Source organism: Falco biarmicus, chromosome 6 (assembly GCF_023638135.1).
Source record: "Falco biarmicus isolate bFalBia1 chromosome 6, bFalBia1.pri, whole genome shotgun sequence".
NCBI lineage: Eukaryota > Metazoa > Chordata > Aves > Falconiformes > Falconidae > Falco > Falco biarmicus.
In genome coordinates this window covers 10362019-10388643 of record NC_079293.1, presented here as the reverse complement: position 1 = coordinate 10388643, position 26625 = coordinate 10362019, and the positions used below count along the sequence as shown (strand labels likewise).

Below are 26625 nucleotides of genomic sequence, written 5' to 3'. Positions count from 1 at the left end.
GTGGTGCATTCTTGATCATGAGCTTTGATCTTAATTACGGAAGTTTCATAAAACTTAACATTTAGGAGTTACTGTTATATAATCTTAGAATTCGCTAGTTTTAAAGCATATTATGGCACGTATTCAGTAGGAGAGCACCTGCTAATGCAAATATGTTTAGAAAATACTTTGAAATGGACATAGTATGCGGTAGAAATTCACGTAACTGACAACAGGATTATCATATACTAATTCACACCAACCTCAGCTTGTGTAAGATCCATCTAAAGGTTAATGATCATATGTAAATACAGCATAAAACATACAAACTGGAACATCAAACAGAAGCAAGGTTTTGCATTTATGTAAGTAGTTGTTAGAAGAAACGACTGGAAACTTGCTGAATTAAATGTACTGTTTTGAAAACTTATTAAATTGCAGGGTTTTTAAATTTTTGTTACAGGCTTTTCACACCTGACGTGTGTCACAAACATGTGAGCTAACCATTGCTTTAAAGATTTTTCTTTCAGAGTTCGTCTGTTCAGAGCTGGTTTTTTACCTATGAATTTCATGGATTTCCACTAGCCCACATGAATGCTTCATCCTGTCAGCATTTTGTAGCCGCTTTCTTCTGCCCCCTTTTTTCTTCTGTTTTTCAGAGTAGATTTTTTGGGATGATGGGATCATACGCTGACATCATCCGCTTTTTCATTCCACTTCCCTCACTTCGATTTGCTATCTTCAGAAAAACAAAGCACATATACTAATGTGAACCAGCTGTGTTCTTTTCTTCTTACATGCAGTCCTTTTAAAAATATCAGTGTTCTGTCGAGGAAAGCATGGGGCATCTCTAAGCATTATGCCCTTACCTTTCACTTTTTGTGGTTTTTTTGGGGGAGGGTTGTTTGGTTTTTTTGGTAATTCTAAGGGATAAAATCTTGGTCGGCAGTGCTAATTAAAGTGATCTGAAGTAAGCAGAATTCTTCATGCGAGATGGCTCTTTCATGGATCTCTGAATGTTGACCTTAACAATATTAGTGTACTTAATTAAGCTTTGTTGTGAGATGGTTCTTTGAAACAGCCAGTTCATCTTACCTACTTAAATGTCACAGGCTGCTTCAGCACACAAGAGAGTCCGTGCTGGAGACTCGTACTCTTGAGGAGATGTTAGACTTGCCTGCTTGCCTTTCTCATCTGTGGGACTTGCTTCTTTTCTAAGGCTTCAGTGTAATGTGGGGGAGAAAAAAGCAACTTTGTATGTGTGACATGAAGAAAGAAAACTAATGCATAATACAGGGAAGCTGAATATTGCATGAAGTAATTGGATAGTAGTCATCTTGAATGTTTCTTTTAGGATTGTTATTGTAGTTAATTTACGTCAACAACAGACAGTTAACTCCTAAGCTAAAAATATTTTTGAAGTTTCAAAGGCAGGAAATAGTCATAACAGTTCCAAGCAATGCTTTGCTACTGGAGGGTGTCAGAACCAGCGTGATCTAATTGACTTGAGGGTGAGCTTTACAGAGGAACTGTGCAAAGGGTATTTAATTCCAGTGTCTTTTGCCAGTTGACTTGATTGGCTACTTTTAAAAAGCTTCTAAACCTTTTTTCTGAGTTAGGGGACTGAAAATTGATAGGACATGGCCTCCTATCATACTTCTTTTAAAAAAAAAAAATAAAAAGGAGGATCTTAAGGCTACTTGATATGGAAAACATAGGTTTATGAATGAGAAGACAATGGTGGTTAGAATAAATAACTAAAATAGGACTATTTTAAACTGTTCCTAATACAAAATACCATTGCATAGAATGTGGGTATTTTTTTTGGCCATGTATTTTCAGTTGTGTGATATTTTTTTAACATTCTTTGCTGGTTTTTACTGACTTTAGATGATAGTTAAGTTTAAAAGTAAATTCTGGTGGTTTCTTCTGAGAGATGAGTATACGCAGAAAATGTGAGTGGCAAACCAAGAATAAAATTCTAGGTGTATATCGACACAAAGCAAAGCTGGTACCATGGAAATTGAGTCCTAAGGTGTTCGTTTTTTTTTCCTACGCCAATTTACAGGCAACACAAAGTTGTCATCTTTTATATTGTATGCATTCGTAGAGTTGTTTTATGGTATGGTGATCAGTAATAACATGGGGAAAATAGTTTTAAATGACCTAATATATTGTTCTTAAATCTGCAGTGGATTATTAAAAGGATAACAAAAAATAAAAGCATTATTAAGTTAGTTTTGAGCAGATTGAGTCTCCGACACTGACATTACTGGGTTCTTTGGGTGGGGATGGTGTCACATGGGGCAAGCTAATTATAAAACTCAGTTGTGATCTCTTTATCAGGTTGAATTTGGAGCTTGTGATGTGTACTCGATCTCCAACTTTTTTGCACATGCATGTTAATTTCAATTTTGACTGTTGCATTCATATTTAAAATATAGGTCTCCAGTACAACAAAATTGGGCATTGAAAAATAATATTTTGATAAAATTTATTCATGTTTTTTCTAGTGGAGTCTGGGGTTGAAATTAAAATTTGCTAATTTGTGATACAACAGATTTTGCAGAGATAGCTTAGCCTAGTATTGAAGATGGTTCAAACTATTTTGCTTCATTCAATGGATATATAGTTCTGTCTTATGCTACTGACTGGCTGTTCTCTAAGACTTGGCATTGGAATGGCATGTATGTACAGCATGTCTAACAAATCTTATGCATGAGCTGCATGAAGCAATTTGTAGAGACACTGCCTGCTCATTATAATTCCTGGATCTGTCCAGATTCTCGTTTTTTAATCTTTTTGAGATGTAAAGGTGAGAATTGTTTTAAATGCATTATATTAATATGGGATTTTAAAACAAGCAAGTGAAGCATCTGATGTAATAATGACAGCGTACAGTATCAGGCATTCTGGAAGTTTTTTTCCTGCCTTTAAGTTTCCTTAGCATTAGAATTTACAATTATTGACAGTTGTGATTCTTTACAGCACCTGTAAACAGTTAATTGAAGTTATGTATTAACTGTGCGAAGGATGCAAAGATACTGGGTGTGGTTCCATATGGACATGGTTTGGATCTGACTGAATTTACAAACTCAAATGTGATGCACACAAAACCAATGTTTATTGTTTGTAAAGGCTAGCTCCAGTTCGAAGCAATTTTTCCCCACTTCCATGCAGCGTTGGCTGATCAGCCCCACCCTAGTCTAAGTTGCAGGGGTCACACTGAGTTTTTAATTCCTTTTACTCTCTTCCCAGAGCACTGTGGAGACTGAATGTGTTTTCATACTGAACTCTGTAGGATTATCACAGTTACCTTCTTACCTGGTTTACTCTCAGTCCTGCCATTCCTCAGGGTAACAGAGGGAGAGTTTGCTCTATTCTTGTGAGTGTTCTGTTCGTGAAAAGGAAAGGAGAATTGAGTTTATATTACTCTGTAATATTATCACTCTGTTTAATTTGGCTAAAGTAAAACAGGAAACAGTTTGTTTTGTTTTAGAATACTGTTGGTGTAATGCATATATGACATAAGTTTGTTAGGCTTTTGATGTTTGGTAGGAAAAGGCACATAGATTAAAAGCTTGCAGCATTCCCTATTGCAAGTTTTGAAAAGGCAGGAGAGAGAAAGATACTGTTTTCAAGTTGTCTTCCTGCTGTGCTTACTTAGATCTGTTTTTGTATCAGTCTTTGTATACGAAGGACCTGAGTTGTGAGCATCAGCTACATTCACTGATGTTAAAGGAGACACTTCTGGAACTAGTGGCCCTAATCTTTAAATATTTTTGGAGATTCTTTTTAGCCAAAACCTCAGGAGGAGGCCAGTTGCTTCTGTTTATCCTTTTCTATCCAGTAGCTGATTGCATGTGGCCTCCTAAATATTTTAAGTAATGCTTTCTGAATATTTTTTCTTAATTTAGACACTGAAATATTTTTTGAATAGTTGGAAGCAATGTGTTACGTAAATTTGTTTTATCTTTTGCATGGCAATCAGGGATTGGAAATGAGGCTTCGTCTTAATTCATGTATTGGGATTCTGTCGTGTCAGGTTCTACATTGCAGTGAATTAAGCAAGATGTCCAGGATGAGATCAGAATTAATGAAATTTTACACATTGAAAAAGAGGCAAGACAATGTAGTATTTAAACCACTGTCTGTGAAGTAACATTTGTTTGTGTGTTTATAATTACTGTTACAAAAATGCTGTGAAAAATAATAATGCTTATTTGAAAACTAGTCTAGTGAGCGCAAGAGACCATGAAACAGTTGAATAACTTTTGAATTTAGTGATGTGCAGCACATGTGGGGCTTTGCATCTTACGGTTTTTTTTCTTTTTTCATATTTTAAGCAATCTGGACCAAAAGGAAAGGTAAGCTTACTGTTTGAGCATGGCAATGAGCATTAAGAAAATTAACTGAGTGCTTTATCAATGCTAGTTAAAGAATATTAAATCCAGTCAATCATATCTGCTCATGTGTGAGGAGGGGGGCTAGTTGTTTTTGTTTTGGTTTTGTGGTCCATTTGTTCCCTTTTACTAAAAAAGGACCTTTACATCCATCTCTAAATAATGACATGTTAATGTGAACTTTGGCTACATTTCCGCTGGAAATTTATCCATCTATTTATATATCCAATGTGAAAATAGAGAATTTTGAACTTTCTCTGGAATTTAAGAAATCACTGCTAATTCTTTTCATAGAGCAGCATATTTTGTGTAATAGAATGGATCTGAAGTATATCTTAGTAGGGTGTCTAAGAGCTTTCATTCTTGTCATCTCAGCTTGGTTTGAATAACATGAAAGGTTTTTATTGCATTGCTGTGTACATTCTGTTCATGAAGTGTGTACGTTGAAGCAATTAACAGAAAATTTATAACAAAGCCAGGTACACTGGTTTTTCATTGCTCATTTCTTACTCATTTTGCATCTGTTTTACTGCCTTTAATATTTTGTTAGCAATGTGAAATACCATACATTTGTTTTTCTTCCTGTATAGCTCAAATTCATGTTAGTAGAAATGTTTTGTTGATGGTAACTAATTCTTTGAGTTTTTGCAAATACCTTGTCTATGTAGTTGTTTTTGGCGGTATATGCTTGATATCAGGTTGAATTGTTTAAACAGTGTATGTAATGTTTAACCAATCATGATATAAATAACACAGAAATCTAGTGTAGAACTGTTCTTTGTGAATTCAGGATTTTCTAGATTTATTTCAAATTCAGTAGTAAAATCAAGCCTTTCTGGTTTACTGCCTTTTGTTATTTATTAAAAGAAATGCCAAAAGAGATACTCACCCGTTAGTTTTGACCCCTTAGAAGTGATTTGATCATCCTCTTGCTGCCCGTGCTTTGAGTTACTTTTCCCTGTTTTTCTTTGTGCTGCGTGTATGTTATTAGCTAACCATTCAGCTATTAATGTTTTTAATTTGGTATTCTATGTCATGGAAGACTAGGGTAGAGTTCCATGCTGGTGATCTTAATGATCCCTTGGTGACACCTGCTGCTTCTTTGTTCAGTGCTACTGGATATGTTCTTTTTTTCCTTCCCTGCTTTTTTGTTGCCGTCCTAGCAGGGGAAGCTGATTTAAGCAAGAGCTGCTAAATTTAGTTTTAATCATTACCGTCCTAAGTGTGGCTGCAACTCCTGACTTTCTGGGCCAAATGGGGCTACTAACCTGCATACTAAAAATCCAACTCCCTGTGCTGCTGCTTCTCTCTTTCAGCCTTTGCCTTTTATACTCTGCTTTTCCTGTAAGACACATGGAAGCTAAATCGCACCTCAGCAGCTTGGTGCTTCCTGTCAGCATGCTTTTATACTGTTTTTGCGTAGTGACGTAGAAACCAACAGCTTACCTGCGGTGGTCTACCTCTGAATAGTAGTATACAGAGGCAGAGTGAGGAAGGGCTGAATAAGGCAGCCTCTCAAAGAGCCAGGATACACATTAAACACAGCTCGTGTGAGCCTGTGCACCTCGACAAAGTTAGGAGCTGGAGCAGCCTTGTGGATACATGACATGGTATTTTTGATGTGGCTCATACTGGACTGTGGGTAGTTTTCGAAGTTCTGATCTCAGACGGCACTGTACCCTAAATTCCAAGATCCAGATGTTTCTTCAGGTTTATTCCTTTCTGGCATAGACAGAAATTATTGTCCCTGTCCTCCCTGCTCCCCTTCCCCTTTTTCTTTTCTAGAGAAGAAATTTTGTTAGGAAAATTTCACTTTGGCTGGAGGGTGTCACAGAAGTCTGTCTACCAACCCAAGGTGAAGATATTAAGGTCTAATTTCATCAGCAAAGGAATATGGCAGTAATCCATATTCCTGAATACAGTTAATCCTGAATGTGTACTGAAAATACTAAATCAGTGACAACATTCTGTCTGGGCAAAACATGTTTAGTCAAGAATGCTATACCATTTAGCTGTTAAGATGCATCAAAAGTTGAGGACTCTCCACAGTCCAGACTATGCTAGTATTTTTATGTCTGTTGCAGTAAGAGCTTAATCTCTCTTGGTATTGTAATTAATGTTTTGCTGTTTGATGCTTCACTACTTCTTGAGGTTGCTTTTACCCGATACAGTCTACCTCCCTTGTACTTCAAGGTATTAAAATCAAAGCTGCTTATAATGGATGAAATAAATTAGATGCTTAAAATGATTTAATCTGTGAGTGTGGAGCCTTGTTCTTCAAGAAAAATCCTAAATTTCATAAATATTTTTAGGAGATCTAACAGACAAAAAAACATTGTATATTTGTAATATTTGCTAGGATGGTGGGACAGCAGTCAATATTGTATTTCTTGTTTTTTGTGTTAGACACAGTATGGGGATAGTCTTGCATCTTGGATCTGTTTAGCTGTTAGATCCCTCATTTATTCCTTTTGCACCAGGAGGCTATTAGTTTAAGTTAGGATTTAACAGCAGGAAAGCATTTGGTTTGAAGTGCTGTATGTTTTTTAATCTCCTAAAAGAATTTTTTTGTTTTCCAAATAGCCCTTTTATAGATAGGTGTCATGTTTGATTTAAAAAAAACCCTATAATTTCCATTCTGTTCCTGCACTCACACACAATTAATCTGCTTAGTGTACTAAGTACTTCATTGGAGAAGTTGTCAGTGCATCTGCAGCTGTTCAGATGGCAAGAGACATTGTGCTGAGAGGGGAACCTTCCTTTTGTCACCTGTAAAACCTTTGTGGTGGTGGTCTCTGCCTTTTTGTTTGTGTGGGTTTTTTTCAGGAAAGGACACTAGTAGGAGGTGCTTCAAGTTGCTGCCCTCTTGTGGGAATGCTGTTAGTGTCTCCAAGAAAGGATTCCCACCCCCCCACCCCCCTGATGAAATCTACAAGTACTATTTAAAATTGTCTTTGCCTTCGTTTCTAATCTGACCTTGCATTGGTAACCAGGTTAAACTGTGTCGGGAAGCCTCAGTTGACTTGGAGCTGTTTTTCCTAGCTTAGATTTGAGTGTTATCGGTTGATGGTAAGCATATGAGTAGAAATCTTACGGGAGATCATCGATGCTCATTTTATGCCAGCCCTTGTGTATTCTTGCAAGTGTTTGCCTATTTAATAAGTATCAATGTGGGTCTATGCTGATAACACAAAATTCAGACAAGGGTAGATAATGCTACTGTATTACAATTTATTGTCAATTATTTAGCAATATATGGTGAAGAATTTATCATAATAAAAACCATAAATATATGTTGTGTGTTAAAAATGTAATACAAACCTGTACAATTTTTAGAAGAAAAATAACTTACAAACGTCCAGAGACTTCAAATTGTCAAACTAAATTTTAAAAGAAATTTTACTATTTTAAATTTACTATATCGTTTTCATTGCTTTCGATTAAATGCCAAATAGTTTGAATATTGCTTGTCTTAAATATCAATTAAATGTTTTATGTTTAAAACATTTTACACAAAATAATTTTTCTAACAGTGGTTATATTCAAAACAAGACTTATTGTTATTAAACACTACTGGAAGATAAGTATAACATGTCAGACAACAGCTCGTGCATCCTCACTGCAAAGTTTAGATTTTTGAGATCTCCTTTAAAGAAGTTACAGGGATATTTCTACCCTTTAGAATGTCAATAGCATTGGTTTTAATAGCAGCAGCTTCTCATTATGCAGTGATTAGTTTGAGCTCTGCCATTATATTTCCAGCAATTCTGTCTTCAAAGTAATCCCTTGTGATTTGAATTTTTAAAGAAAACGTTCAAAAAAATCATATGTGTAACTTACTAACAAATATTCATGTTGACTTTCTGATACTGGGTCAGTTTGTGTCTGTGCAGACATTAAAAAAAAAATTGGGGAGCAGGATTGTTTCAGAAACATCTTTGACACAATCACTAACAAACTACTTAATCTGTGATCTGTGATAAGTTGGTGGGCACTCACGGTGTTGTGCCATCTGTACATTCTGTGTTGCAATCCAGCCATGCTTGTTTTTCAGTCCTCTCTGCCGTAGATTGTTCTTGTTCAAAGGTGTTAATTAATAGTAAAATGTAGGGAAACCCTGAAAAATATCTAGAAATGCAGAAAATGAAAAGGTTTTATTAGGAAACGCTATGCTGAAAGAAAGAAAACCTGAAGCCTGATGCTGAAGTCCTCTTCAGCCGTAGCCAAATTTTTTGTCAGATGGGTCCTCAAAATTTAGCTGGTAGTTTGAGATGTTACTCTCTACATCTGTTTTCTTTGCCCCCTTTCTGTTGATTAATGCTCTTGTAATCAGAGGCAGCAGTATGGGATGTGTGTGACCCATTTACAGCCCGGTGCACTGGCTTAACTTGCCAATAAAAACATTCTCCACTGAAGTTGTTGGCAAGGTTTCCTGTGTTTCAGGTGCATGCCATCTTCTGTTCCAAGAGGAGGGGTACTCTACAGCTGTAGAGCATGGTAAGGCAGCTGAGAGAGAGAACTGCCACAAACAGTAACTGAGATGCCGTGAGCTTCAGAAATCTTAATTTGGTAGTAGCAGGATTTGACACACTAGTGTATAAACTAAAAATGTCTTTCGGGGGACTGAAAAAATCACCATACTATAATGCTTTATGTTCCATTATTTGCACAGCAATTGTGTGTCATGTGTATTATGCAAATTATTTATTAAAAAAGCTTTATTATCCACTAATTTGTCTATATTATTATATTTTAAAAACAAACATATGGGAACTATGTCTTCTTCTGCGTTGCTCTTTTTATTTTTTGGCCACAACAATTTTTGACGTCAGATCTCCTTCCTCTGTTTTGCATCTTCTCTTCCTGTTTTTAGGTTGTGGAACTTATGGAATCTACTTTAATATTAAAATAACAGTTGTTTGTATTTTTGGACTTTAAAAGTATCTGTCTTCATGAATGAGGAGGAAGAAATGCAGGCTTCAGTCTTTGAAGACTTGGGTCTGAAAGTGAGAGACTCCTGAACTCTTGATTACTGTCAAAGGGGATTTAGATCAGAAACACTTCTGAGACCTTTACTGTAGCTGTTCCTAGTGTTCTGGTACTATTTTTAAAAGGGCAGATAGCATGTAATAGAAGTTATTTATTCATAGCTTTCAGATACATTCCAGGTTTATTTGCTCATGTATAATTGTGACTAAATTATAATGGTGTCTGTCAAAATAACAACTGTACATGTAATTCATTTTGCAGAAAAGAATACCCTCCTCAGCTTCAGAAAGTAGAAGCAGACCACATTAGGTTGCCACGGTCTCAAGGAGTGGGTAAGTTACGTTTAGAGTTTTCATTTCTTTTAAGCAGAATAATTTTTTGAATACCTGCTTTGGGTGGGTGTGTTGTCAAACTTTGTGTAACCTTTAGCATATCTGTTTATATCCTTGTATCATGTTATTCTAGATTATAGAAGTTTGTGCATGAAGGGAGGATTTTTTCCCTTTTCGACAGATTTCTGCAACCTGATCAGTCACATTATAATTAAATTGAAATTAGGCTTCAGTTATGTTAAAAACAACTGAAATTGGAAAAATTTCAAGTCATAGAATTGAGATAGAACAGTTCTCTTGAGATCTTCCTGTCTGAGCCCAGGCCCTCAGCTTCTCTTCAATTATTGACAAGGAACTTCTGTAGCACTGTTAGTATGTGCAAAATGGTAAATAACACTGGGTACAAAGTATATTCATGCTCTGAGGTAGCGAGTAGAAGAGCCAGCATTAGCACTGCTCTGTACCTCAACTGAAATATGCACTTACATAATTGGTTAGGGGCCATTGATGGAGGTGCAAAAGAGAAAATAAAGTTTGCTTTGAGGTGTGGAAATTGTGAAATTGGAAAAGAAAAATCACTCTGTGTGTTTGAGCTTTGTCAGTACAGGTAACAGTCTGTAAACTTGCTATTCAGCTGCTTACCCATCTATGCTAACCAGTTACTCTGCTGTGTGTTTTTAGGTTAATGTTAAGTAGAACTTCACCAGTTCACACAAGTAGTTACTTACACAAGAGTAAATTAACATAGAAAAACCTCACTTATTATTATTTCTTTGTGTTGAAAATTACTCATTCTTTAGTTTTGAGATGTCTTCTAATAGTAGGAAGTTGGTGAGACTATCAGTGTGTATATTGAAAAAGTGTTCATATCTATTTAAGAAAATACAGACTTAAAAAAAGTTCCAGTATGGAGACCGCAATTAAACTAGGGAGTATAAATAGCACTTTTACATTAAACCGAATTAAGGCACTGTTGTACAACATACTGTACTACTTAAGAAGATCTCACTCTGTACATTGTTAATTTATTGGTTTCTTTGTTCCAGTGTTCTTGCAGTATTTCAGTGAATGCCCCAATAAAAAACAAGATACAGCAGTGTAGTTCACTGTACTGCTGAGTCTTGTGTTGAAGGAATAAATTCTAATGACACAGAACATTTCCAGTTATTCTGAATGCACTTACCAGCAGTCTGTTAGTGAAAATTACCATGAGCATAATGTAGCAGATCTCCTATTTTCAGTAGCGGACAGTCCATTGTAGTTGTAGTGAAGTTAGTATAGACTTTTTAAGTCCAAAGCCTCCTCCAAATAGGAGGAGGCTTTGGACTTAAAATTGTCACCGAAAGACACTGAAATAGTATTAGTAAAACAAGATTTTTGAAGTTACTTTGGGGATTTTTTCTTATTCATACAACAAATCATGAGAACTTGAAGCAGTGTAGTTTGTTGGATGTTTAAAAAGGTGTTTATGTTTAGTTCACATTAGTGTAAAATGTGAAAAATAAGGCGATACTTATTTTTAAAGCATATGAATAGACGTTTTTTGTAACATTTTTGCGTTTTCCCTCCTAGACAGTATAATGGAAAACACAGAAGAGTCAGAATCAGAATCGGAATATGAAATTAAGAGAAAGGTGCAACAGAAACGTCACTGCAATTCATATCAATCTGACTTGACTCTGTCTTCTGCTACAAAAAAATGCTTAACTCCGTTAAAGGTGGGTTACATTTTAAAATCATTTAAACTTCTGTTTATCTTTAAAAGTTGTTGCATATTTTAAAAACAGGTATACAGCTGTAGAACAAGTTAATGTTCTAAAAATCCTTAGTTGGGAGAAAGCGTTACATAATTTTTTTAAAAAGTGTTACAAAAGTAGAGCTATTTAAGTGTTAATATTGATACTAGCTATGAAATACTTTCTGATTTGAACAAACAGATGCTGCACTGGAAAGCAAAAGAACCTGTAGTTAATTTGATTGGATGATCAATAAACCAGAAACTGATAATTTTGGTTTGCTGTCTATGAAGTAGAGGAACACTGTTTTACTGTCTGGCAGTTTTGTTTTTGTTTTGTTTATTTTTTTTAGTGTCCTGATTTTCTGTACTCATAACAATAAAGATAGAGGTACTGCACAAATGCAAGTACTTCTTACTAAGTTGCTCTCTTTCTCAGTGAAACTAGCACAGGTATCCAAATGGCATTCTGTGGTCTAGGTGCAGCCAACCAGGTTATTTTGCCTGGAACTTTGCTGAGTATCAGATGCAAGCTATTTTTGAAATTCCCGTAAGGTGCTCTATATTTCTTGTCATCTTCCCAAGTTACTATGGAAGATTCATAATGCACGCATACAGGTCACGCTGTATGACTGTCAAAGCAAAATTTCTTGTAAGGAGATCTTGGTGTAAAAATAAACAAATACATCTATTACACTTGGTACTACTCTTGTGCATTACCATTACTATTTAGTTAATTAATATGATGTTATTTGAAAATCTTAATACCTGAGGTTTTGATCTGTGTATGATATCTATATAGCTATGATCTATACAAGCAAAGTAATGAAGTAACAAAGCAGTTAAAAACGAAAAAAAGACATTACTGTTCTGTGGTTTTTGTTTAATCATTATATTGATAAACATGGTTTATGTTTGTTTAAAGAAATAAAATACTCATTGCAGCTTACCTTATGTCCTGTCAAGTAAGGGACAAAAGCAGAAAACCGTTTTCTAGATGGAAATGGTCATTGAAAACAATTTAAAAATAAATGGAATCTTGTCATTTCCTTGATAAAAGTCTGAAGATCTAACAAATGTCATCTTTTTAATACATAAATTGTTTTCCCTACAAATTATCTGAGTTAGCATGAGAGGAAAGAAAGCAGCCTCATGATTTGTGGCTGCATTGTGAACTGTTAGGCCGTTTGCAGTAACTCCTAGCTCTCACTAGAAGACTCTGTACATGAAGAAGCAACGTGTGCTTTCAGCATATTCCTCCCTGTTGCAAACCCGTGGTACTGAAACCCAGAACTACTTCCCGCATTGTATACATGGGGAAAGCGGAGGTTGGAGCTGTATGTGGAAGCATCAGCAGCTTGGTATCCTTGAGCTAGATTGCGTATGGCTGACCATGTTGCTAAAATAAGCTGTTTTCTGTCTCCCCGATTAAAAAAGCAGCAGACTCGATTATAGGTCAGGGGCATGATTTCATTTCGAAAGCCACCAGGCAGGTTGCACTTGTAAACAGTATTTAATAATTGCCTGGTACTTTTTCCCGTGCATATCTTAGAAATCTGTAAAGTTGAGAACACCAGCAGTCATGAATGAAAACCAATTACCTTTTCTCAGACAAAAGAGCTGAGTACCTGTGGTAAAACTCTCAAGCAGTAAGCCTAAAAAAGGCAACCCCCCCCATACTGTTCTCATGATATATTACAAGAATTCAGAGATTTTATTAATCAGTTGTTGTGAGGCTACATAATCATTGAACAATTTGATTGAAATTCAGCCACTGATTCAGGAAATGTCTAAATTGGTGATTACATCAAGTAAGGAGGGTATGTCCTTACTCTGTTCCCTGTTCTACCATCTACCGCTGGCCACTGCTGAACGGTAAGCACAGGGCTAGATGAACCTTTACTCCAATCCCATAGGGTAGTTAGGATCCTTATAAGACTGTCTAGTTTGTGGATATGCTTTTTGGATATAGAACAGATCTCGCTGCAACTGAATTCACTAGCACAACTCACAGTTTTATTTTCTTTTTTAAATGGGTTAAGAGTTTTATAATTTATTACAGTAAAGGGATTTTTATGCATTTGTCATGAACTATACGCGTTTACACGAGCTATGAGTTGCCAGAGTGTGCAGATGATGGATTGGAGGTTGTCATGGTTTAACCCCAGCCAGCAATTAAACCCAGCCAGCAAGCCAGCTCCTTGCTCACTCCCCCTGTCCCACCCTGCCTGCCCCCAAACCCCATCCCCCTAGGGGTGAGGAGAACAATCAGGAAAAAGGTAAAACTTGAAGCTTTACCTCAAAAAGGTTGAAGTAAGAACAGTTTAATAGTTGTAATAAAATAAAACCCAATAATAAAAACAACAGTAATTGTAATGAAAAGGAGGGAGAAGGGGAGAGGAATAAAATCCAGAGGGAAGGAGAGGAAAAAACCCAAGTGATGCGCAATACAGTTCCTCACCACCTGCTGAGCAGTGCCCAGCCAGTCCCTGAGCGGTGATCAGCCAGCCCTGGCCAACTCCCCCCGTTTATATACCCAGCGCGACATTTTATGGTATGGAATATCCCTTTGAAGTAGGTCGGCTGTCCTGTCCCAATTTCTTGTGCCCCTCCAGCCTTCTTGCTGGCAGGGCCTGAGAAACTGAAAAGTCCTTGACTTAGAATAAGCATTGCCTAGCCACAACTAAAAACATCAGTGTGTTTTCAACATCATTTTGGTACTAAATCCAAAACACAGCACTGCATCAGCTACAAAGAAGAGCATTAACTCTATCACAGCTGAAACCAGAACAGAGGTTTATGGAACCTCTGAACAATTCAAAAGTGTTGGTTGTGATTTTGTGCAGGAGGAATTGCAGGTACAGCCTCGTGCTTGTCAGGCAAAGTGCAAATGTTTTCCATCTTAGTAGACCATAGATTGTGCTTTCTAATTTTTAAAAACTTAAATAATTTTTAAAGGAAAACTTCAGTCATAGGACAGAGTATTTGTATAGGGCAGGGGTCCTCAAACTTTTTAACTAGGGGGCCGGTGCGGATGAAGTGGCAGCAGGCCATCTGCGGCTGCTTGGTTTCCCCCCCAACCCCCCACGGGGGGGGTCTGTAAATACCGGGGGCCGGATTGAGGACCCTGGGGGGCTGTACCCGGCCCATGGGCTGTAGTTTGAGGACCCCTGCTATAGGGCATATAGTATTTATATTTTGCAGATTTCAATTTTTTTAAAAAATTCTGTATTTTACAAGTTAAGCCAGACACACTTAGGTAGAGCTCATCTACTTAAGTACTCATTTATCTTCAAGTAGAGTCTAAATAAAAGAGTATGCCCCTCTTTAATTAAATGCTACCTCTTAAACACTACTACCTCTACCATCAATATGCAAGTGTTCAAACCATGAAAAGGAAGTAGGTTTTAAATTTTTGGTGTGTGGCTCGAGTAGAGGGGTGCAGTTATTCTGATCCTTCAGGTAGAATTGGTAGCTTCTGCTGAATATTTTGATGTCTGATTGAAATTCTTCAATGTGATTAGAGGTATCTTTGCTACATTCTATAACTAAGCACTGAGGCACAATACTGGTTTTCATGTCACTTGCTATTTTATCACTCTGGTTTTAGAGGTCTGATACTACATTTTTATATGCTGGCGTTTTTTGCATCTGTGTTGCTATAGTATGTGTAGCTTTGTTAAACTGCAGAAATTTTGTAACAACAATATATTCTCCTTGCATAATTTTTGTCTTTACATTTGTTTTAAAAAGTGATTGAAGATCCAACACCTGAAGAAGTCTTCTTTACTGGAAAGATGTTCATGATGGCATGGAGTGTGGGGTGGGGATGAGGATGCATGTGCTAACTGTAATAGCTATGTTTTGAAAATATGTTCAAAGTGTTTTTTGGTGGGACCTAGTGCATGTGAGAGAAACAAAACATGTCTCTGTGTTTGCAGTGATAGGATACATTTTCCCTTGTAGCCCCTGCGCTCCTCTTGAAAGTTTGGGGATCTCCTTATTCTGAAGTCCTATTCTCTTTTCTGAGATGCTGAACTCTAGAGCAGTGTACTTTTTTTTCCTTGTCTGTCTGTCTGTCCGTCCTGTCTTTTTGTTGAGGAGAGATTTTTCTGCATGCTTTGCCAGGCTGTTGGAAGATATCTTGGGGAGACTGGGAGGTTGCTTCTAGTCCTCGTTAGCATTGTTCTCTGGATCCTTAGGTTACTCCATTTTTCTCCAATGAAACTATTTTTTACAGAGTGATGTAAATGGACCTTCTTGCTGATGAATATATCTGAATAATATGCAGCCTTTTATATACAGAAAAAAAAAAGCAAGAAGAAAAATCTGAATTATCTGACATTAATCACTTATTAAAAATACCCACAAGTGCCAGTTGTTCCTGTTAGAATATTTTTCATTTCCTTAAATGGAAAAAATCAAACTGTCTTTTAATGTTTGCTTTCCCTGCTTACTATAATTGCTAATATAGTCAATTTTTATTCTGAACAGGAATTAAAGGCATGATTTGGAAATGGTATCTTTGCACTTAATGTGGTTAACTAGTTTTGTGTGTGTGTTTCCTCTCTAGCTTTTGGAACCAATTGATTATTCTACTGATTGCCCAAATTGTGGGCGGGCAAATGAAAATCAGACCAAATGCCGACATTGTGAAAGTGCTTCTCTAAAGGATTTGCAAAGAATCTCCAGACAAACTGTGACATTAGGTGAATCTGTGGGACCTTTATCACGTTCTTCGATACATCAGAATTCAACAGGGCAAAAATCTTCAGGTACAGGCTTCAGCACAAAGAAGTTTTATAGTTCTGCTGTTGGGAAAGGTCCAACAGATATTCTACTGAGTAATGAAGTAGGACATTCTATGTTACGACAGAATGGAAAAGTCGGTCTTATTACTGGGACAAAAAATCCTAAAATTACAGGAAGCTTAAGACAGAGAAGTACGAGACCATCTGAACTAAATGATCCAAGTAAGTACCTTTTTATGCATATAGCCATGAACTGGAAACCCAAAATACTGTATAATGAAGGAACTGTTCCTGCAGGTTTACATTACTGATTTTGCATGGAATTTTTTTGTGAACAATCTTCTTGGGGAAGAGGGACAGACCTTTTTATAATTTCATTTTCATAGGCTGAGGTACTCTCTGAGAAGGATGAACATTGGGGAAATCAAATTACTTCATGAATCTTTTATTTTTAAAAATACACTTTGTAACTTTAGCAAAAAAGAATTCGTAGTAGAATTTCATCATTCATTCTCCCAAAGGGAAAGACAGTCTTTGTTTTTTATTTTATATTCCCCCCCACCTTTCTTTTAGAGCTACGCATTTATTTCAAATTCGTAATTTGTAAAATGTTGACTTTTCGCGCTTTCTCTGCGTAAACTCAAATTAATTTATAAGCAGGAAGGAACTTGGAATTTGGGAAATTATGTTTCTGGTTCCATGCTTAGTTTACTAGACCATGTTGTCTTACTGATTTGAACAACTTGTTGTAATTTCTTTTGACGGTTTTTCTTATATTATTCACTTTCAATTTTTGATTGAACCAGGAAATGTATGACTTCACTTCTGTGTGCGGAGGCTGACTAACGATACCCGTTTCTTGCATAGTTAGTTGTGAGAAATAAATGAGGGGAGGGAGCGCCTGTGAGCAGATTCAAAATAAACATTATTAAAAGCATAATATAATGATAAATGTGGACTTTTTTGGCACTGCAGGACAATTACATAAATTACTTTTAAGCTATTGCTGGAAAAGAAATTTCTGTTACAGGAAAATGTAGTGGTTGAGAATGTAATATTTTCTGTTTAGTTGTCTTGTCTAGTGATGATGATGATGATGATGAGGATAGTGGCAGCACTAGGAGAATGGAAAGCATTTCACCTCGTCCTGCAGATTCAGCCCGCTCCTCCCCAGCTCCTTCTACAGGAAAGGTGGAAGCAGCATTAAAGGAAAACAGTTGTGGAATAGAACAGAGAATAGGTAGTATAACAACAGATACAGAAATTGCAGTCACACTACCAAGAAAAGCAAGAATGAAAGATCAGGTACTATTTAATGCTTTGTTTAAAGAAAACAAAAATCAGATAATGGTAAATGTAAAGGCTTGTTTGCATTGTCAGAAGTTGACTATATTTTGATTGCTTTTCTTACTTAGCAGCTCATTGAGTAGTATATCTGCTTACATAATACTGGAGACATAAGAAAATGTATTAATTATATTTTTACAAATGTTCATCGTGATTTGAATTATGCTCTTAACATAGGTGCTTCTGTGTTGAATGTATATTCTTTGAGACTGTGCCAGGGTGTCTGTGTGAAACTCAAGGGCCCGCTTAGTTTGTGAAAAAAAATATAAGTACCAGCTCTTGCTTGGTGAGACTTTGGACTTAGAAAGTTAAACATGAAAAGAGACATTAGGAGTAATAGCGTCCCTCTAAAATCAAAATACTTTGAACAACTGCCCCAATTAATATATTTATTTTAAGGATTTCCTGGTGGGGCTTTTGTTTTGTAGTTGAGTACCACTGCAAGGTTTGGATAAACAAAGATAAAAAGTGCTCCATGAGCAGACTTCTTAAGTGCTGTCAAAGGGGACAGCTTTCACAGTATGTTAAAAAATTAACCACCTCAACAGTGAGCCATTAGGAAAAATAATTCCTCTGTGGCAGTGTGGTGTTGAATTAATAGTGCTGATTAAAACTGTTCTTGGGTCGCTTGTCCAGTTCAACACAAGTATCGGATCAGATTTCCACCTGCAGTCTCAAATCCTTTGTGTTTTCTGAGTTAGAATGCTGAAGTAATGATGCCAAAACCTTCATGCAATGTTGAGATTCAGAAGCCAACATTCTAGTCTTGTAGTTGATGAAATTATGGATGTTTGTAATATGGTATATAATTAGTCACCACTATCAATATGAAGCTGTGAACCTCTAGCCTACAATAAAGCTGTGGGGCTAAAAGCTTGGATGATAGATAGTTTGGAATTTCATTTATTCTGGCATTATCTACTGGATTCATTGAAACTGTTCCATTGTGAAGCCACTGGTGTCTAAGACTCCTGAAACTCTCCCAAATGCTTTTCTTTGTAGACCCATATGTTCCTGTTCACCAGTCTTTAAGAACCAGTAGTAACATTGGAAATGAATTATGTATTTTATATAAAAGTAGGAAATAACTTGCTTTTGAAAATAAGGGAAACAGTTTTTTGTTTGTGAAATTTGACACAAACTTTCCATTGATTCAAGGAAACTATGAAGAATTGCAGATATCAGTGTTTTTGTCAGATATGATGGAAGAAGCTTGGAGAAGCTTTGTTCATTTTTTTTTCTCTCAAAAATATTCATTATTTCTTTACTGAAGAGGCTACTTGAATATAGCTCCACTTAAATTTTTACCATTTTACTGTTTGTCTGTGATTTGAGTTTTGAGCTTTTAATAAAGTTTAGCAAGTCCTAGAAGATATTTTATTCAGGGATTGGGAATCTTTGCCTTCTCTACTGTATTTAAATGAAGCATCCAAACATGTAGCTTGAGTTACGGCCAAGATAGGCTAGTGATTAGGGACTTTAACCTAATTGTCAAGACTTAGTCTTAGTAGATACGTTGAATCCCTTAAAATGTTCTTCTGTGGGAGTTTTAATTGTATTTTGTAACTCAAAAGAATGTTTATTAATGGACAGCTTTATGAAACAATGTAACTACAAAATAAAAGACTAGTGTACAGAAAATCCTTCCACGATGTAGAGCAATATAAGCAATAAAAAAAATAAATACATTAATCAGGTGGCTGTTGGCCAGCTTTCTTTCATTTTAATAGGTTTTCATAAGATTGATCTGTTGGTAAATGGGATGCTTCATTGAGATTACCGCTTCAGTCAGCATCTGGAGACTTTCTTGAACTGGAGCTAAACTCCACGTGACCTTCTTTCAGTATTCAGACTTCTGGTCCTGGAATCTATCCTAAAAATATCTTAATAGTTCTGTAGAGTTTCTTTAAGGAATTTTGTTTGGGCTTATTGATGTTTCTTGAAGATTCTACAGTTGCTAATGTGGTGAGGCACTGTACTTCAGTAATTACTCAGTGTTTTCAGTCACAAAAAGCTTGCACTAATAAAAACTGAAAGAAAAAACAAACCCACCAACATTGTGGTGCTTTTACAGCATTAGCAGTTTTATATAAATAAAATGTATTAAAAATAACCCTATTTTGCTGGACTGCACAGTGTTTCAAAATGACAAAACCTGAATTGGTTTTGGCAATTTTAGGAGCACTACTTGTGATTTGGAAATATTAACCAAATGTTTACAAGTGTCAGTTTACCCTTTTTTTTTTTCTTTAATCTAGAATATTAAGGTCTTTAGATGTTCCGTAAAGCCCTTTAGGAAATTTGTATCTTCTGTTTATGGTTGAGGTGGATGCTATATAGTAAGTAATGTTCTTGACCAACAGAAAAGTAGTTGAAAATATAGTCGCTAGTTTTTAGCAAGCTTGTTTTAGCAATAAATCTTAGTGAGACATTCTGAAACCTTGAAAATTACTTTTCAGTTTGGGAACATTGTGTCTAACACTCCAATAAAACGGCGTAAAGTTATTTCTCGAGAGATTGTAACTGAGACTGTACCTCTGAATTCCTGTGAAAGTGTCATTCTGCATTGTCGAAGTATACGAATAGGAACACTACGAAGAATGGTAGTGGAACCTGTGATTGTAAGTAAACTTACTATTTCACAAATCTCCTTTCAGTTTTTGATGGACATTGTTATTTTCATACTTGAACAACATAATATTTTTGCCTTTTATCTGTGGAACAGTAAGTTTGTCTCTAATGTCAGGGGCAGTGATTCCCAAAGAATCCCAAAGTACTGACATACTATCTAGTGCTGGTGTTAAAGAGAAACATCATGCCTGCAAAACCCTTGAAAACAATTTACTTGGCTGTGGAGGCTTGTGGATTAGCATGCATTTGTTAAGAATATTGAAGGCAACAGTGACCAAAAAATTAATATTGATAGATGAGAGGAAGAAGCATGTCTGCATGTCTGCAGTTGAATTATTTTATTTTTATATAACATTTTTTTTTTTGTTAGCTCAGTTACTCAGAGACTTTCAAGGAGACATCGAATGTTAGTTGTATGCAATAAGCCAGAGAAAATGGACACTTCTTGCTGGGGTAACCACATAAATAGCAGAGAAGTGTTACTTGTTCTTTCCACTTATCTGCAAAACCCTGTTGTTTGATTTGCTTAAATACTGATAATAGAAGACATTCTCTTTTGAAGATAGTTTTTTTTTTTTTTCCCTCTCGCTATAATTGGTGGTATTTTTCAGAGCATTATAAACCTTTTTGAAAGTGGAATACTTAGGAGAACTCTTGAAGTTTCAACAGTCAATATGACTGAGACACTGAATAATAAAGAATATACTTGCTTCCTTGACTTATGCTTAAATGTACACTTTGCTTTTTTTAAAAAGGTAGTTTTTATTTTAAAATTTTCATTACTTAAGTACTTAGTCAATTGAAATATGTTTGCTCACAATTAAAAGGCATTAAGTCAGTTTTGGTTTAGAGAAGATGTGAAATCTTATTTTGTTGTCTTCCACAGTTTTGCCTGGATTATATCAAAATACGCTTAGAAAGTCAAGAAGGTGAGTACATCTTTCATTTTACATTAATACTGATCATATATATATATTGCGTGAAGTAACTTTCTGAAAGGATTTAACAAATAAGTCATAATGAAATGTCAATTCTCATTTTGTGCCTGTAGTCAGGGAAGAAGAATGGGAGTATAAATTTGAACTGCCTCGTGAATAAATACAAAATGATTTTGCATTTTTTATAGCTTCCACTGACAGAAAAAAAATCACAGCAGGAATTAAGAATTTGTGGTGTGCATTTGGTGTGCAAATGGATGGTCATTAGCTCTTCCCCTTCATTCTGGCTGAAGAGTTGTAGATATTCTGGTGATGACTGGCAAAGGTTGTCTTAAAAATTATTAACAAAAACAAAAGGCAAGAGTAACCTCCTGTAAAACATGTTACCTTTTATTAGTTTTTTTTTATTTCAGATGCATCAGTAGAGAGTAAAAACCACCTAAGTGTCTTAGACCTTTCCTGTCTATATCTCCCTGGAAAAATTTTTCTTCTCTAGCCTCTGAGTTGTAGATTTCATGTTCCTGAAAGAAATACAGGGACATAGTTTAGGAAATGGTGAGCTTACAGTTATTGCGCTATTTCCTTTGTTTTCTTTTGTAGGGTTTTGCATTAGGCCTAAAAAGAAGCAATGCCTCCTTTTCTTAATCTTAAGTTTCCATGAAGATGCAGTCCTATTGAATTTTGCCTTTTGTTATTTGTAAAACAGAGCTATTATATTTTGTCATTATTATATACAAAAAGGTGTCTCATAACCTATAAAGATAAGCATAGGCTTTGCTCAGTAAAGTATTTTAATTTTCTGCTGTGTATAAAATATAGATGCATAGAAACTATCAGTTTTCATGCATTAAATGCATTTCTAAAAAAACATTAAAAAGCTTAGTAAAATTTGTAGAAAATGTCAATTTTTAGTCAAAACAGCTGCATGGTGAAATGATTTATGTGGGACTTGGTCCCTCAATAGCATAAATATGGCAACTCATTAAATGCTGTGTTTATCGGAACATTTAGCACACTTCCATTTAATTTTTTTTGTTTTGCAACTGGAGGGAGATGGGTGTATTCCCAGCTAGGTCCATTTCTATTAACATCATAATCACAGCATGACTTGTTTTAATACAAGTAAGGGTCTTGAAATAAAAATGACACCTGATTTTTTTTTTTCTTGAGATTGATTACAACGGTCATGCTTTTTCAGGGAAAGGCATATGCTTTGAACAGCTGTAGAAACAGCAGTACTGTCCTGCTTTGAGCTTGTGTTTGCATGTATAAATATGTCAGGTTCTCAAAATTCTCTCCACGTTCCTTGTCAGTTTTCTGCAACTCCCAACTGGTGTTTCAAGGAAACAACTTTCTGTTTCTAACATGTAAAAATCTATTCACGTGGCCTTTAATGGATAAGTCATGTTGTCTGTCTTACGTCAGTGTTACAGGAAATATTGTTCAGGGGTTAAGGTGTTTATGGGGAAATGTATTATTAAGATGCTTGTCTTAACTCAAAAGGATCAATATAATTTACATTTTCATATGAATAGTAGACAGTCTTCCTTGCACATGAAATTCGGTACGTTTTACCTCGGTGCAAGCCACCGTTACAAGGATTCAGAATTTTCTCCAAAGACCAGCTAGCTCATGTTGTGGCAAGGACTTTCTATCTAGACAGCATTAGAAGGACTTGTATACCTCTGGTTTTCACTTGTGATTGTCGTTACTGCAGCCTGCCTCTGAAAGTGGGAAGTTAGGTAAAATGAACTAAGGCAAGTGTTTTCATTTAGGAAGGAGAAACTGAATATTACTATAGAGACTGAGATACTGCAGCCTAGCCTTGGAAAGCTATTTTGTTGTTTGTTTTAAACAAAAAGGGCAGAAGACTCTAGGAGTCATCTACAAATCTTCATTCATTTACTAACTTCATTTTCTCCTGTCTAAGTCCCTAGGGAGATAAAGGAGGATCAGTGCAAGGAGATAGACTAGTTAGAATCCATGTAGCACATTGCTGCTGCTCTTTTCCTGATGAGATGGCAAAACGTGTCATGGCAAACGTGACAAACTGTTCTGAACAGCGAATGTCCAGGCGGCTTGAAGGAAGTGTGTTGTCACTGCAGCCTGACTCGGAGCCGGGCTGCTTCTTCCGCAGCTAGTGGGACAGGGGTATTGGAGGTTTAGAAGAAAAGGCGGGCTGCTTTGCTCCACAGAAGCTGTGGTGGCCACCACTTCCAGTCTGCAGCCAGTGGATAGTTGGCCTTGGGTAACTGCCCTGTCTTTTCAAGCAGCAGACTCCCCTTCTGGCAGGCACAGGGGTGTGCATTCAGTTGCTGGCAAGGGTGGGTGTAGAGGGTGGCTGCTGGACTTTGACTGCTAGATGCCAAGATAAGGATCGCAGGGGTGGGAGGGGGAAACGCTTCCTTCACTAATAATAACAACCACTGATGTGCTAAACTAGAAGGTAATGGTATGTGTTTTATGTCTTCCCCTCCATCATATGTTTTTTTGCAATTATGTTCAGGGTGATGCAAATTAAACTCTTTAGGTGATAACCATTTTACTAATTTTTACTCACCATCTGTCTGGTCACGAAATATTTACTAGAATTTAACTTAAGAAAATCCTTAATATTTTCAGGAATTCCCTGCAGCATCTTTTCCCTTTTACAGGGAAGGGAGGAGGAGACAGGCTTGTTGCATTATTATTTATTAAAGGACTTCATATTGGCTCCATTTGTCCTTCCATTCTGTGCTTTGTTCCTGCATAAGGGCATACAGTTTTTGTGGTGGAGGCTGCCATCAAGCGTGTGTGGAAGCTGCCGCTAACTAAAGCTTTAAGTAACTACCATTAACCATTTTTGTGATCTAGAAATAATTAATGTCATTGAACTTCTGGGTCTTTTCATCAAATTGAGGAATTTTGACTTCACACAATTTTCTTTCCGTTTTTATAATTCACTAAAACCTGTAAAATACTCAGCATTGCCATTGACAGCATCAGAGGTAGTGTTAAAATTTACCATGTTGCTGACATCTCCTTTTGGTAGTAAACTGAAAGGAGCACCTTATTTTCCTCAGGCAGTCAGATCATTTCTCTTCATGTGTTCATTCACCTCTTCATTTTATAGTTATTTTTCATAAGGGAAATTGGTCAAAGGTAAATCTACAAAGTTTTACAAACCTATTGTAAAATGTGTCATAGCAGTAGTTGCAAATTTAAATCACTGGAAAGGGTGGGGTTTTTTTTGAAATAAAAACTAGATTGAAGTCGGTGAGAAAAAACAGTTTGTTTCTGATTACTTCCCTGAGAGGTGACAGTAGAGTTCAGTTTGTCTTTTAAGATATAACAGACATCACTTCCTGGTTACATGTTGATCTGAAACTTCTAAAAACCTTTAAGATTGTTAATGAGTACATACTGATATGTTCTTAAAATCAAGGGGGAAATTGTGAAGGAAACCTGCATATTTTTACTATAATGTCATTATTTTATCCTAGAATCAGAAAGCGATATCAGAGAGATTAACCTGAAAACTTCAGAACTTACCAAATGTGAATGGTGTAGTGTGCGAAAATTACCAGTAGTCTTCCTACAAACAATACCATCAACCTGTAGTAGCCTGAGAGACCAACTGAAAATGAGTAAAGATAATGTTTGGTACGAATGTAAAGGAGACAGTAAGTAAAACAATTTTAGTTTACTATTCACTTCAGATTTTGTTTTACTATTTTGGATCATGACCGAGTGTACTAAAGACTAAAACTGGCATCATTGGCTGGGGCAGGGGTAGTGTTTTTCCAGATACTATCACCTTCCCAGGCTGATGACTGTAGTTCAGAACAGCTTGGCAAAACTAGTCTTCTGTTTGTCCAGGCACATGCTAGTTACAAGTGTAACTTTTTTTCACTAATATTTGTACTGAATTAAAGCAAGTTGGTTTGTTTAGCTTTTGGTATACTTGCTTCTGCTTTCTGTGCTGTTCTGCTTCCAGGCCTTAGTTTCAGTAGAAAGTGTTGTGTGGGTTGACTTGAGGTTTTTTCCGCATATGCTTGTAGTGATGTTGTGATGCAGACAAATACCTGCTTGGAAAGTAAATGGGTTGTCTTCATGTATCTTAAAATTAAGTTTTAATTTCAACATAGTTTTACTCAAGGGTCTAGCATCTTAATATGTACACTATTCTTAAAATTAATACAGAGTCCTCTTCCCCTTAAATAGGCTTTTCTTTAAGTTAAATTTTGTGGTTATTTATACTTGTACGGAGCTTCATAGATACGTGGTGCATTCAAATGGAGGAAGAATGCTTTCAGCAATCTCAGAATTGTGTGCTTCCAGCACACAGTACTGTTATAATAACCTCATCCACCTCCTATAAAAAGTATGAGCTGTAACGAGTGTTACAATTACAAAAGTAATTGGAGTGCATGTAGGGGAGCTAGAGACAATCCTGGGAGCAGGCATCAGACCTCAGGTATCACAGGTGTTCACAAGTGAAAAAAGGAAAAACTTACTGAGTTGTTCAGGTAAAAAATCCTTCCCTTAGTATGTCTCTCAGCCTTTCACCCCCCGCCTTTTCCCTCTGAAGCTGTGGCACCAAGCTAGTTTTACACCCAGCTGCTTTATTGTACTTGATATTTAGGAGCACTTTGTTGTAACACACTTGCTATTTGCTTTGTGAGCATGAAATTACTTTAAGCCTGAATCCATAGCTGTGTAAGCAATTGTGTGTGTAGATGCCTAGTTCCCAAACCAGGAATAAATAAAACCTAGTTAGATACCCGAATTCTGTGTGTGGTGAATTGGGCAATATGCTGCTGAAGAATTATTTCTTACAAGTTAACATGCAGAGTTAAGAATAACCAAAAGGAAATGGTTATGCATGTGTCTGAAACTCTTCTTCTCTTACAGAAAAACAGGTCCCTGCAGCTCTGAGTTAGCCAGCTACGTGAGACTGAGATTTGCAGCCTGAATCCTATTCCTGTGTCTGACTGCCTAAATAATTCCTCTTAGTGCAATTTACTGCTTTTTTTTATTTTTCAGATGATGTGAGCAGGTGGTATTTATACAACAGCTGTTTGATCTGACTTACAGTCTCCAGCTTTTGGTAAAGGTGTAAGCTGACCTGTTCAGACAGCCACTGTACCAAAAGAAATACAAGATTTCTTAGAGCTAGCAAGAGTAATCGTGAGAGAATGCCTGATGGTATTCTGTTAGCAGGGTGTTCACCAAGGGCAGAGAAGTTATGGTTTGTCTATGTTACAGGACCTGAAAGCAGGGCTTTGCTCTTCTAGGTGGTGAGATCCCCTTACCTGTGTAAGAGGATGAAGATTTTGATTACTGTGACATTTTAAATTCCTTTCCTTGCTCAGATGCATACTTTTTAGAAATGAAAACTGTTTGCCAGTGGATTGGAGATCCTGAAGAGATTTCTGTTTCTATGGTAACAGAAATCTGATCAGTGAAAAATAACTGTTTCTTTTGTGAAATTGCCATCACAGCTTTTGTACTTACATACCCAACAACACATGCCTAAAA

At 36.4% G+C, this 26625-nt stretch overlaps 1 protein-coding gene across 3 annotated transcripts in view; it reads left to right on the top strand.

Moving 5' to 3' along the window:
- The window catches only part of SENP6 (SUMO specific peptidase 6), a 90807-nt gene that overhangs the window by 41760 nt on the left and 22422 nt on the right, over positions 1-26625 (top strand). For all 3 annotated transcript variants that reach the window (XM_056342870.1, XM_056342871.1, XM_056342872.1), the window contains 8 exons: positions 4326-4346; positions 9633-9703; positions 11276-11421; positions 16012-16411; positions 17259-17494; positions 19996-20157; positions 21054-21096; positions 24588-24767. In XM_056342870.1, the coding sequence (XP_056198845.1) occupies positions 4326-4346; positions 9633-9703; positions 11276-11421; positions 16012-16411; positions 17259-17494; positions 19996-20157; positions 21054-21096; positions 24588-24767 (1259 nt within the window). The remainder of the gene's footprint in view (positions 1-4325; positions 4347-9632; positions 9704-11275; positions 11422-16011; positions 16412-17258; positions 17495-19995; positions 20158-21053; positions 21097-24587; positions 24768-26625) is intronic.